Source organism: Musa acuminata, unplaced genomic scaffold, assembly GCF_036884655.1.
Source record: "Musa acuminata AAA Group cultivar baxijiao unplaced genomic scaffold, Cavendish_Baxijiao_AAA HiC_scaffold_1035, whole genome shotgun sequence".
Classification (NCBI taxonomy): Eukaryota; Viridiplantae; Streptophyta; class Magnoliopsida; order Zingiberales; family Musaceae; genus Musa; species Musa acuminata.
The window spans coordinates 279234-293376 of NW_027021249.1; the positions used below are offsets into that span (position 1 = coordinate 279234).

The 14143-nt window shown below is 37.0% G+C and overlaps 1 protein-coding gene across 7 annotated transcripts; it reads left to right on the forward strand.

The window, feature by feature from the left end:
* The first annotated feature begins 3925 nt into the window (after window positions 1-3925).
* On the forward strand, window positions 3926-13602 carry LOC135665667 (leucine carboxyl methyltransferase 1 homolog). Of its 7 annotated transcripts, none has more exons than XR_010509437.1 (14): window positions 3926-4111; window positions 6571-6659; window positions 6767-6909; window positions 7204-7251; window positions 7494-7575; window positions 9932-10034; window positions 10857-10977; window positions 11066-11113; window positions 11454-11537; window positions 11614-11678; window positions 11874-11925; window positions 12053-12091; window positions 12784-12931; window positions 13237-13374. XR_010509437.1 is itself a non-coding variant. In XM_065177264.1 (14 exons), exons 1-13 carry the CDS (start codon window positions 4005-4007, stop codon window positions 12908-12910), a joined length of 1074 nt encoding a protein of 357 aa, XP_065033336.1. In that variant the 5' UTR covers window positions 3927-4004; the 3' UTR covers window positions 12911-12931; window positions 13227-13602. The 7 variants fall into 7 exon arrangements, 4 of the variants coding, with proteins under 4 accessions (XP_065033336.1, XP_065033335.1, XP_065033337.1 ...); XR_010509438.1 differs by having other exon boundaries at window positions 13227-13363; XR_010509439.1 differs by lacking the exon at window positions 13237-13374 and adding an exon at window positions 13118-13140.
* Window positions 13603-14143: the final 541 nt, after the last annotated feature.

The following is a 14143-nucleotide window of genomic DNA, read 5'->3' on the forward strand; positions in this document are numbered from 1 at the left end:
CAAACCTGATGACTATTTAAAAATTAGGATGCCAGAGACAAATATACATCTTTATAAATTTATATAATTCTGTATATAAGGATTTATTTAATAAAATTTAGATGATTTATGGCTATCATGTATGTTATTTATGAATTATGATCACATAAAAAACAATTTACTCACAAGATCCTTTAAAACATACACAATTTTCAGGAAATTATGTACATATTTAGTTAGGTAAAAATGCAAAATGCATTAGCTTCGTACTTAACATACCCCAATGTCCTACCTGTTCCACACATGTTCCATATATTTACGTAAATAATGTGATGATATAGGTTTATTTGCAGTTTCCAACAATTGTCTAACATGGATATGACATTGGCTTGTCAATCATTTTAGGTGTCCGTGCTTCATAGTTTATTTTATATTTGTTGTTAACCTACCTAAAACGTAAAATAAAATAATAAAATACTATAAACTCCAACCGACTAATAAAATCCTGCATAACTACCAATCAAGTTCTCAATTAAGCGTTCAAGATTATAAACTACAGCATATGAATCTTAAATTTGTCTAGGAAAGTTTTAAGTTCTGCATATTCTATGCATACACTCATTCTGTAGACCTCAACTGTAAGAGCAATGAGAGTCCAGGCTTCACAAGCTATGTGGTTTTTCTAGAGGCCTTATATTCCTTCCTGTTGGAGCGTTTGTTCATTTCCACCTCTTCCTCTTCCCAGATGGATTCAAGCTTTCTTTGCTTAGAGGAGACTTTCTCATTTAACCTTTCATTAATTTCACTGAATTGTTTATTCCAAAGACTAACTTCTACTACATCCTCATCATTCTGACTTTTACAGGAAGATTGTAACTTTTGATTCCCACCCAAGTCTTGTTTACATGCAACTTTTGATTCCACTTTTACATGAAGATTGCTTTTTGCAAGGGTCAGTAACATCTATGTCCGATTTTCACTCTCATAAAATCAATTTCGTCAACCACAACCACACACCGATAATCTGCAAACAAAAGCACTTCTCTAGGTGCTCAAGGTTCATAAAAGTACAAATATAAAAGGTGGCAGCCATACAGAATGTTCTCAGTTAGAATTTTCTTCAAGCTCTTGATAAGGTACCATGTGGTAAAGGAAGTGTGTGGTTTTGGCTAGGAAAAGGCACATCCAAATGGCATAAAAGATGATATCTCTTAATTTGCTGACAACTATTAAAATCATTGGGAATGGTATGCCTTCAATGGAAGCAGTGGGGACAAGCAGTCCTTTTGACTGATACCTTAGTCAAGAGTGAACATGTAAAAGACCAGACTTATAGATGCGTCAAAAGAAAAAGGACTTTACTTTTTTGGGTTTCACAAGGTTACATCTGATAAACAGTATTATTATATTAGCTATTAATACAAACTTCTTATAGGAAGCATTTTATAACAATATGGAAGAAGTTTTTAAAATCTTTCATTTGGCTATCTGCACTATCCTATCTCTACATTACCTTTTGTTTGGCCTCCATTTTTTACCTTGTTAATCATTGAGGTATTATTTTTAGGTCTCGAGGATAATTCTGACAAGAGCAAATGTCAGCAGGAATTTGACTATTATAAAGAGTGCAAAAAGAAAGAGGTTTGTCATTTCTTCTCTTTGTTCACACTTTTTTTTGGCATCAGTTGGAGAACCATGAATATCAGAAGCTGTTGGTATAAAGGCCATTTGTAGATTCCATCTCTTTCTCTTAAACCATCCATGAGAATTGTGGCAACAAAAAATGTCGTGAGGCAACTATGTAGATTAGGCATATGAGAATATGCCTAATCTACAAGGTATCCATTTTTACAAATTTAACAAATTTGTAATTTTAACCCCTACAAGGTATCCATTTTTAATAATAAATTTGCTAGACATTTTAAGTAATTCTGAGGCCAAAATTTTAACCCCTACAAGGTATCTTCACTCAAGCCACTGATTAAAAATTTAACAAATTTCTAATTTTAACCCCTACAAGGTATCCATTTTTAATAATAAATTTGCTAGACATTTTAAGTAATTCTGAGGCCAAAATTTTAAAGAACAAATGTAGTTTCTTCGCTCATGTCATATGCAAAATGAATATAATTCAAAACTTTTGTTTTTTGACTTCTACAATGTCTTGCTTTTCTCTCTAAAGCAAATAACCAGCGATTTGGCATTTGTTCATCCTCTTTATTGATTGCAAACCAAGTAAATTCCCTAGTATGATCTTCGGTGTTTTTTGGATTTATGACAACTAAAGCAGCATCTTATATCTGACCTAACAAAACTACACAACCCAATTACAGTTCAAGAATTGGACAATTCCATCAATTGCGGGAGCAAGTGATGTGTGCTTTCATTTGGTTTATTTATTAATTGAACAGTTTTTGGTAAAGTTCCTTAGATTTAGGGAAGTATGGGATAGGCCTTCTGTGCAATGGGGTTTTAATAAGATTAACAATCCAACAAGCAGACAGTTCGTCTTTTTTCCCTTTTATGGGCAACTAAAAGACACAAATATCCATCCTGATATTTGATATTTCATTTATTTTACAGAATTATATTGTCCCTATAAGTTGCTGCAAGCAACATTTTTCTTTTGTGTAGGTCATGTTCTCAAACTTATAGCTGCCATCTTAAGAATATTGAGCATAATCATGAAACCTTTATTTTCCACATTTATCTCCTAGGGAGGCTACATTATCCTTTACACCTTACTGCTATTACGTCTGATGTTTTTGGAGTGAAAGAGCCAATTGATCCTGGGAATTACGGCCAGATCAAGTTAGTGTGATGGGGCCTGCCACTAATTATAACGTGCATCGTGGTTGGTTGCTTAATCATTCATGTTCTACTAAGTCCCTATCTGGAAGAAAAGGACTTTTAAATGTTTTCATTCGACCATCGGTTGTTGGTTATAATCTGCTTTGATGCTCTATCAACTGATCAAAGCAAATAGCTTTCATACTGCATTCAGTGATATGTACATTTAAAAGGTGAAAAATTGGTTTTGGGATCAAGCAACAATTTGAATGAATCATGGAGATTTGCTGTTTTAATCTAACCTTTTCTGTACTTTGTTGCTTTGGAAATCATTTCTGCAAATGTTGTTTTTATATGGAACTCACTCATTGACGTTTTCTGGTTCTTCATGGCAGAGGGAGGCTAGGTTAGAACGCAACAGGAAGAGGTCCTTTTTCCAGTAGGAATGCATACGGTGCGTCCTGCAATAAGGTTTCACAGCAATACAATGGCCTGCACGAGTCTTCTGCTCGCAGAACACTGTTGGAACTTTAGTGGGTCGCATATCTGATAGCTCTGAAATAATTACTGGAAACAACTACGAAAAGAAACACCTTTTATGTTGTTTCCCTATACATTTCCAACTCTGTTCGTGGTTGATGCTGCTATTTCTTAGCTTGTATGCTAAATAACTTTGACGCATTGCTTCTTACATATCATCGAAGACGGAGAGGGGTTGTTTTGCTGCAGCTGGGCGCTATATCGGTGCTATCAGTGAAGTCCTCCACTTGATATGGTATAAGGCATCGATCTCATGCGACACTGTACTCAACCAGAAAAAAAAAGAAATAATACGTGGGAAGTATATATATGTTTCTTTAGTTGTTCGTTTTAGCTACATAGTGTTTTGCATAGGCTCTTGGCAGCGCTGTGGTTTTCACCACGGTCACTAATAGTTAGTTAAAAATGTAGAAAATTTAAATACATCGTTACTTATTTACATCATTATAACTGTCAATAGGTTTGAATTTTAAAAGGGATAAATATCACAATCTTAAAGAGGAAAATTAATATAATTTTTCATAATAGATAATAGTAATAAGAATAATATAAATATAATCCAATTCAATTACGGGATAAAACGACCCACTCGATAAATAAAACGGGTTCGTTCTGCACGACGAATCTTGTATTCGAATTCAGACCGCACCTCCGAGAGGGGAAGACACCAAAGCCTGAGGTGAGGCGAGAGGCTGATGGACAGAAGCCGTGGGCGTGGGGGCGATCCCCACAGCAGCGGCGGCGGCAGCAGCAACACCGCCGCCGTTCAAGCCACCAACGATGACGCTGCCGCCAGTAAGCTGTGCGTAACTTTACTCTCTCTCTCTCTCTCTCTCTCTCTCTCTCTCTCTCTCTCTCCCTCTCTTGGATGAGGTGCAATGAAAAAAGAAAACCTAACCCGTGATGCCGATGAGGATTTGCTCGATCCTAAGCTTTGTTTGTGTCAAGGTCACTGGTTCTCGCTCGGTTTCTTTTTAGAGGAACCACGATCTGATGCGACACGGATTTATACAGTGTGTACATAGATGATTGCTAATTGGTGGATCGATTGTGGAATTGTTGTAATTCTTGACCTAATTTTGTAGACTTGAATTGCTTTTCGCGGTTCTAGAACTTTACCTGATATTTTATTTACATCCAACCCTAGTTTTCTGTGATCGGTTGTTCCTGATTTCGTCGATTGCGATGGATTTCGATGGCTTCTGCGAATTCAGACCATTTACGGAAGATTTCTGACTGGGATTTTTTCCCCGAAAATGCGATTAGCGTTGGGCATGATTGATCCTAGCACTGATTAGCCAATCTTACATTTCTTTCGCAAGGCTCTCTTACCACGCTTATCTTCAACCAAGTACTTAATAAGTTTAGCTAGTTGCATGATATCGTTCCTGTGCGTATCCACAAGTAAAGGCGTGAGTCTGGTTTTTTTTGCTGTTTGTCATTTAAATACAGTTTTATGGTTTACTTTTATGAAGGAAAGTGATAAAATAGGTCACTTCCTCTCAGTGCTGCTCCCTCCCTCTCCTGTAGCTAGGTGGGCTCTCATATCTTCCCCTCATGTAGCTTGAGGGAAGATACAAGTCCATGTGAGAAGAAGGACCTCGTTTACAGGTTGGAAATGGCTAAAAAGGGCTTATCTGTGTTATATGATGTTGTGTTATTGTTATGCTTGGGTATCAGAGCGTGCAGATTCTATATGCTGATCTTCCAGGCTTGTCTAGTGCATTGCTAGGACTTCTTTTTTTTTTCTCTTTTCCTTTGTGGCTTACAATTTTCTTTGAAAGAGTTTATTCTGTAAGAGATGGCATTTCACAAAGTGTAATCGACCCACAATACGGATCTAGGTAGCCAGCTCCTATAGTTTGGAGTCATACTCTATTCTTGGCCTAGTTGGGAAGACAAAGTGACTTAGTACTGGTGAAGAATTCTGAATGGTCTTATTGCTACAACTGAAAAACTTTGTGATGAAGAATTCTTGCCAGGACCATAAAAGGATTCTGTGGTTGTGAGGAACAGAACAACAAATCATTTCTTCTGGATGATATGTCGTCTAAGTTTCCCTTTGTAGAGGATGTGAATTTTCCAAAACAAACTATCAACCATATTTTGTGGCATATGAGTTAATAGCTAGAGCTAGGTTTGTTATATATTTAATCTTGAGCACATCATTGAGATAACATGACCATACTTAGGTTAGACTGAAGAAAAATACTAGCTGGAATTGCCTTTTTGCAACCTAATGACACTTGTCTTGATACAAGAGTTTCGATATGCTTGGGATGAGATCTGCAGGGTTGTAGGATGGAATATGCTGAGAAATGACCAGGATCAAGCGTTGGAGTGGATGATGAAGTTGGATATGCTTGAAATAGGCATCAGTCTTGTGGAAGTGTTGCTATTGAGGTAGAGTTGAACTCAGGTGAGAGGGCTTGGAGGGTTCAAGGCTTCACAATCCCTTGCTCGATTTGGTGCAGGGATGCTTGAAGGCTTATATCATAGCGAAATAACACAATAATTATATGATGATCTCTCATGTGCTGGTGTCGACGCCTCATCATCAATGTATATGCCATTTAGAACGGATCAGCAGCGGCATGTACCATCCATGCCATCTTTTGCAAATACAGACAGGGAAAATATAAAAGAATTCTCTAATTTTATATTTTACGTAATTTGAAGCTTTATAAGCTTGAAGAGTACTGGTCAATGATATCATGGCTTGACCCTCTCTTCTCTTTTTTCTTTTTGTGCAGTGGTAATTAGAGTTGGCCTATCATTTCAGTGGTTACCAGCAAACGAGTCTCACCTTAAATAGGAAACCTGTTGAGAATCTACCAAAAACCTATCCAATCCCTTAAACTAAGCAGCCCAAGAAGTCAGTAGCTTTACCAACTTGCCTAGATAAGAATAAGATAACTGACAGTAATTAGCAATAGCTACTCTACTCTATGTAGATGACACTCTAGATTTTTTCCAATTCTTAAAATAACACCATGTTATCCTAGTGGAAAAATTATGTTAGACTTAAATATAAAATTTTCCTTGACAAACCAACATAGTAATGTTGTCTATCCATGATGTTAGCCTACATAATGTAAACTGCACTCTTTTTGTGTGTGTTAATGCTAGCTTATGCCTTTTTAATTTTGGTCCTTAGCAATGATAGGTACTGTAGTCTGTTCAGGGATATGATATATATCTTATTGTAAATAAAGAATTGTAGAGATGACTTGCATTAATTAAATGCCAATGTTTCTGCAGGTCTTGTGTAAAAAAAGGATATATGAAGGATGAATATGTCCAGCTATTTGTTAGAAGACCTGTAAGGAGAGCACCCATAATCAATCGTGGTTGGTTTAGCTGCCACCAGAATTGTTTTAATTCTTTCTTTACCTCTGATTTTTCCTTTTTAACTTTTGATGCTGTTTTCTGATGGTACTGCCACTGGCATTTGAAGGATACTATGCTCGTTGGGCTGCTCTTCGAAAGCTTCTTCTTCAGTTTCTCAAATCTGAGAGAAAGACAGATGACAAAAATCAGACAAAGAAACAGATACTTTCTCTCGGGGCTGGCTTTGATACAACCTATTTCCAGTTGCTAGTATGTGATGAAATTTTTTTCCCCAGACAGTTAGGTTGATTTTATTGATCTATCATGAGAGCAATTCCTTGTTTATTCAACATCAAGGAAAATGCATATTGCTTTTTTTTATCAAATAATTTGGTATCCTGTAGTATCTATACATCATTGTACTTGTGGTATGGCACAGTTCAATTCAAATTCAGTATATTGGATTCTCAGACTTGCTTTCTAGATTCTCTCATCTTGCTTGGACTATCAGCCATGTCTACATTTATGTTTTTGGTTTGATTTTATATGTTCTATTTTTTACAGGATGAAGGGATTGCACCATATCTGTATGTTGAGCTGGATTTTAAGGAGGTGTGTTATTTTGTGCATTTACAATATTTTGTAGATAATGTGGTAGTTCACTTATATGCCATACTGTCATTTAATAAGGTGCAGGGTGTCTAGCTTTTCTGTAGCATCCTCTCCAGCTTTTATTTAGTATTTTTTGTTTGATTTTATTTTCTTTAAGCTTTCATCATCTTATCAGCTTGTTATAAATATCACACCAGCTTGAAAAAGAGATCATTTGACTTTTGTAATTAATTATGCATCAGGTCACCAGTAAGAAGGCAGCTATCATAAATCATTACAGTCAACTAAGGGACAAGATTGGGCCTGAAGCTTCTATTTATATAGGTAAATTACCTTTGGTCAGTAGCTAAATGGAATATTATCTTTTCATTTGCAACATGTTATTCCTTTAACAGTTGTAATTCCTTTTGTGTCACATTGGGTATGCAGAGAAGAGTGTCATGAAGTCCATCTACATATGCTTGGCTTTTACTTTTCGGAAAGAGTTGCTATTGTTTTGCTAATGTTAGAAGGCTCTGGTAAAGAAGAAAACTGGAAAGTATTTGTTTTCTGTGAGGCTGGGGAAGGGTATCAATGTAGAACTAGAAGACAAGCAAGTTCATTAGGTTGCAACGTGAATTATTATTTATTGTAAAATTTTATTATTCTCATGTGAGAAGTTGAATGTGCATAACAGTGATTTAAATAAGCGCCCAAGTGCACGCCTAGGTGCTCGGGCGAGGCAAGGCGAGGCATGAGCGCCTCATGGGTGGATCAAGCGGCGTGCTTCTATGAGGTGCCACCTGGGCGCTCGCCCAAACCCAGGTGTCGAGCACCTCGGGCAAGCGTCTGATTCAAATAAAGCAACTGACCTAGACTTTTAAGTCTGGTTCGGTTCAACAGTGGTTAGTTGATTCGATTGAACCAACTAACCAGTTTCTTACTCACAAAAGCCACCCCTTGCACGCTTGCGCGACCCCAAGCCAACCTTAGTGCTGCTTCTGCCTCCGCCACCGACGCTTTCTGTTATTGCCTCTTTAGCAGACCAAGCCTTCCTCTGTCGTCGATGGACAAGTCTGATGGCCTAGCAAGAGCCCATAGCTTCCTTCCGTTGTAGCTCTGTGTGCAGTTCCTTCCACTGTCGAAGGAGAGGACCGCAGCTTCCTCCGCCACCGACAAACGCCCTCTGGAGCTTTCGCCATTGCTGTTGCTACTGTTCACAACTTCCTCCATTGTCGTGGCTATCTTAAACTGAATCCTCTACCGCTGTTGTTGTCATCCGCAGAGCCTTCTCCTTCCCCACTTTCCACTGTCGATTACACTTTTATCCCTCTCTACTATTGTTAACAGTTCTTTGCTCCCCTCTAACTAGTGTTAACAGTAAATAATATACTATTAATAGTAGATTGTTAACCTATACAAAGTAATCTCTATTTAATAGATTGATGATATGCTATTTAGATTTAACATTGTTAATCTTTGTTTATTTAAAATATAATCATACTTATCAATTATATTATATGTTTTTTATATTTTTAATATTTTAGAGTGTCTCGTTTCGCTCGGATGAGCACCTAGCATCTCAAGCATTTTGGGACCTCGGCGTTTTTTTGACACAAAGTTTTCTATAACATGGATGTTGATAGTCAAGCGGTCGTAAACAATTGATTATTAGTGTCATGACTTGTTCCCTAGTGGGACCTCCGTGGGTGGATTTTGTTTTTGATTATGAATTTACACAAGATGAAGAGTGAATGGAGTTTATGAGGTCACTGTCAATGTAGGATCCAGAGAAGATCAGTATACACAGTCTAACTGCTACGAGTAGGTCTTACTCCTACAAGTAGAAAGGTTGTTTCTGTGACTCAAACCTGATCACTTAGGTCATAGAGGAGCAATTTAACCATTCCACCAAGACTTGTTGTCTTATTTACACAAAAGAAAACATACATATATGGGCAAATAAAACATTGTCAACAAACGGCAACTAAACTAATAAATTATTTTAGTGGCAATGATCACAAGTGGATTTTAAGCAAACTGTATTTAACCAAAAACTGTTATGTAGCCGATTTTTCATGGTTGGGTGGAGTTCTAGGATCACAGTCCTACCACTCATGATTTCTTTGTGGTAGGTAAAATGATAACAATAGGGAACGAGCTAAGTCAACCAAGTAATAAATGCTTCCATAATGTGTATAATCAGCCTTATATTGTATACATAAAAAAATGCACACGTAAACAGATTACAGCAATGTTTTAACCAGAAGAGTACCAGTAGGGCACCATCCATGCAGATGTTTTGCACACTGATAAAACTGAATAACACTATAGTGGATAGTTGCGATCAACTTTATATGTTTTGCAGCTTTTACCAATTCATTAAATTTCTTTTTCCTAAACTCACAAAAATGGAAGTTGAGTATCTTTGGAAAAAGCCAAAGAAACATTATAATGTCCTCTGTTCTTTTTGTACCAATATGTTTATGAAGGCTACTCTATGTGAATACCAATTAAATGCAAGTGGTTGCATGTTTTAGAGGATAAACCTTTTATGGTGTCAGGCTGTCAGCTTTCTTCATTTTTTTTTACAAGAGCTGCATAAGTTAGTGTAAAGTTTCTTTATACTAGGATTTTATTTATCTAAAGAAAAATCTTTTCTATAATTCTCTGTTCATAATTGGGCTTTTTTTTTTTTCAGAAAGAGGTGAGGTTCTTGGCAACCATTACAAGCTACTTCCCGCTGATATACGAAATATCCAAACTCTAGATGATGTGATGCACCGAGCCCAATTGGATCCTAGGTATGTCTCTCCATATTTCTTTTTGTTTTTCCATTCTCTCTTCTGTGGATTTCAAACATATGCTAAATTTAGATAGTGTTACATGGACGATTGTGTCAATTTAAGCCAGACACTTATCAGACAGATTAATCATATGACACCAAATAATATGACGATATAGGAAGTACATGTTTTGATAATAAGACTTCTTATGAACTTCTAATATGTTACATATTTACAACATTACATGATAAGCACCAGTTTTTTTCTTTAATTATTCTTTTATTATGTGTCCCTGCATTTTTCATTTTGTATCACTGCCAAATCAGACACTTGGATATACATCTTTATTAGAATCTTGTGTCCATGTTATCGAAACATTGGTTTGTTAGCTATGTTGTGGCGATATTTTTTTCTTAATTACCACTGATGCACATTGTGCCCTTCTGCAGCAATAATTAATTTAACTACAAAAAAATGGACTTCTTTTTGTTCCTTTTCATGTCTTTGTGTATGTGTGTATGTTTTCTTTTCTCTTTTCTTTTTGAAAAGGGTGTTGTTCCACATGTAGGGGTGTTCAAAACTTTATTTCTGCAGAAGCTTTGCTTTGATTATCATTACTGATGTGGCAGAAGTTATATGATACATTGCTTGGCATTCTATGCTTGTTCGTCAACCACATGAGGCATAGATCAAAAATCAAATTCTAGGATCATTGTTCTCAAAAATTAGCACGATCAATCCGTTTAAATAGCTGGACTTTCAAGTTACCAATTTATTTCTCGCTTAGAATCCTAGACATCAATATTAAATTAAACTGGTTCTTTCTGATGTTGTCATCAGCCTGCCAACATTTATAATTGCAGAGTGTGTCTTGATATACCTGGATCCAGATTCAACATGTGGTATCGTCAGATGGGCTTCGAAAACATTCCCAACTGCAGTATTTTTTTTATATGAACAGGTCTTTTGCATATAGTTGTATGTTCTCAGCTCTACTTTACATATTCTAGATCAATTGGCATTCAAGTTTGTCACTGATTTCTTCTCAGATCCATCCTGATGATGCTTTTGGAGAACAAATGATCAAAAACCTTGAGGTAATACTGCTATTCTTTGTAAATTTTCTGATTTTTTTTCTGGATTATATGCCATGTATTTTATCTGGCAAATTACACATCATTACAAATTCAACTGTAGTATTTTATAGGATCTGTTTTGGCTAAGCTGACTTAAGATAATTTGACACACATGTCTCATTTGTGTATGTTGTTGATCAGCTTTGGTTGTTGAAAGAGATATAGTTATGTAATTTTGAAGTTTTTGTCGATTGTTCTCATCATCCCTTTTCTGCGTGCACATTAACTTTCATGGTACATAAATAAGAAATTCTGGAACTCTTAGCCAGTGCCAACTGGTACATTTTTTTTTTTAATGAAGAGTCGAGGCTGCCCTCTTTTGGGAATAAATGCTACACCCAAGTTGCAATCAAAGGAAAAACTCTTTATGGATCATGGATGGAAGGTTTGTAACATTTTTTCAGTCATTGGCCTGTATTGATTCCATCGTTCTGACTTCCAACAACATTTGGTGCTTTCAGAGAGCTGTTGCATGGGACATGCTTAGGATATATAATGAATTTATTGACATCCAAGAAAGACGCAGGTAGATTATGATGCTGATACATATTGATCTGGAGTATTGATTTTAATTTGTTACTTACCTGCTCTTCCATGCATAATATGCCCTATTGCATATTGAAGATTACCTTCGTAGATCGTTTTATCCACTTTTATGTTTCATCATAATAGAACTCTCTGTTGGGTTCAGCGTTTTTGTAATGCTTCTATGTTAATGCAGGATTGAACGGCTTGAGTTATTTGATGAATTTGAAGAATGGTACATGATGCAGGCAAGTATGATTTTCATCTAACGGCATAAATTTAAAGCCTGAAATGTTTATCCTAACTACTGGCAATTGGCAACCTAGCAATCTGATTAATATCTTCTGAACAAGTTCTATTCTTGTCACCTTCCAGGAGCACTATTGTGTGGCCTTTGCAGTCAATGATGCAGAGGTTAGTGATTAGTTCATGACAGCAAAACATTCTTAAGTATTTGGCCATATTATTGTTATTCTTTCATCTGCCTGTAAAACATGTTTGGTTCTGGAAATTGGCTGTCCATGGACTTTGCATCAAGATAACATAGTGACTAGAGATTGAAGGTGCACAAATTCTATGCAATGCTTTAAGCGTAAAATGAACCTACACCCTGACCGTTGACCATTTGCAAAGCGACCCCTTTATTTAAAAATTGGTCATACAGGTTTTGGAGCTTTCGATAATTGACCTGTTTGATGTTGGCATCTAATCTTCATTCTGATGTGACGTAACTTTGCCTCTGCAACTGACAAAGGTTTAGATAATAAATAGCCACAATTCATCAGTGTGCATTATGTGATGTGAATAACCTGTAAGTGTCAAGTATTCTCACCATATGATAGATACATGTGTGGCTGTCCACATGCCATCTCATATGATGCATACATGACACTTTGTGATCTTACAGATGGTTTAAAATGTTATCTCCATGTTCTAAGCAGTGCCCATATGGATGATGTTGAATAATCATGCATGAGTTAGTGGGTCTCTCAGGGGAGCATGCATTTGTCAGCTAATTTGATATTTGAATAATCTTTCTTGCTTCCATGATAATGAAGCTTTTCTATAAAATGTCTTTGATGAAAAGGCCTCTTGCTCCTTGGCAGCTAAATTTGAACTTTGTGAGTGGTCGATGCGCAGGACATGTTCCAGGGTTTTGGATTCTCCGAGGACCAACATGGTGACAACCAATCTCAAGAACCACATCCTGAAGTGAGCAAGGATTCACCATGAGTTTGTATGAGCATGAAACTGGTATGTTTGTTGTATGAGCATGAATTTGCACCAACCAAAAGCAGCATCTTTTCTTACCAGATTTAACCATGTGTGGGTTATGCTTCTGTTTTTCTTTGGTGGTCAATAAACATGTGCTAATTTCCTCAAATTTTGCATACAATTTGTCATATTATATTGTATAATGCTGATAGATAGTGATGCTAGTTACATGCAGATTGATAAAATGGAGAACCAAATCATGTGCTAATTTCCTCAAATTTTGCATACAATTTGTCATATTATATTGTATAATGCTGATAGATAGTGATGCTAGTTACATGCAGATTGATAAAATGGAGAACCAAATCAATGATGGGGTCAGGTTCATTCTCTTAAGAGCTACTATTCCACTTGCATTGCCTTGAATACCACTCCTCATTGGCCCATCAGATTGACGTTGAATTGGATGAGTTGCTTTTTAAGTTTGCCATTGTCTAAGTTGTTATGATGGATCCTCATCTGGCCATGCAAAAAGAATCTTGGAGATGAACATGAGATAAATGGAGACGATTATGAGAAGTTTTGACTTTTGTATACTTCATCGGTAACAATACATGCAAGAGAGAACTGAAAATGTTACTCATCTCTTGTTACTATTATTACTAAAATTGTCTTTTAAATCATGATCTGCTGTGGCTCCCTTTTTTTTAGTAGGCATTCCATGGTAATGTGTGTCTAATCTATTTGTATTATGCCTGTGATTGTTCAGGGTTATTCTGTGAATTTGATGTTCAGCACTAAGATGGCTCTTAAGTCGTACCGGTTGGTGACACGACAATTCCTCTAGTGGAGGATCAAAGACTATCTAACCTCAATAAATCTGCTTGCCCGACGAAAAGGCCTGCTGGATTGCTGCACCCAAGCAGGGCGCTGTTGACGGTGGATGAATTGGTTATCCAACCATTAAGGGTTCCCGCCATCTTGGGGAAAAGCTTCAGCCCGTCACACGATGGGTTATTCTCGACATACAACCCCTGAGCGAGTCACTCCAGAAACTGAATCTCGGGCATGGCATCGCGTCGATCAAACTCCCGCCCTAGTAGAATCCAAGGGACGCGGTCCTCGTCAGCCGATCCATGATGGTGTACTCCACCAAGGCCATATCGGCGGCTTGTTTCCACACTGACGCGATGGCATTCCACGAGACGGGGCTCTTCTGGGGCATCTTGGAGAAGAGTTCCTCGGTCTCGC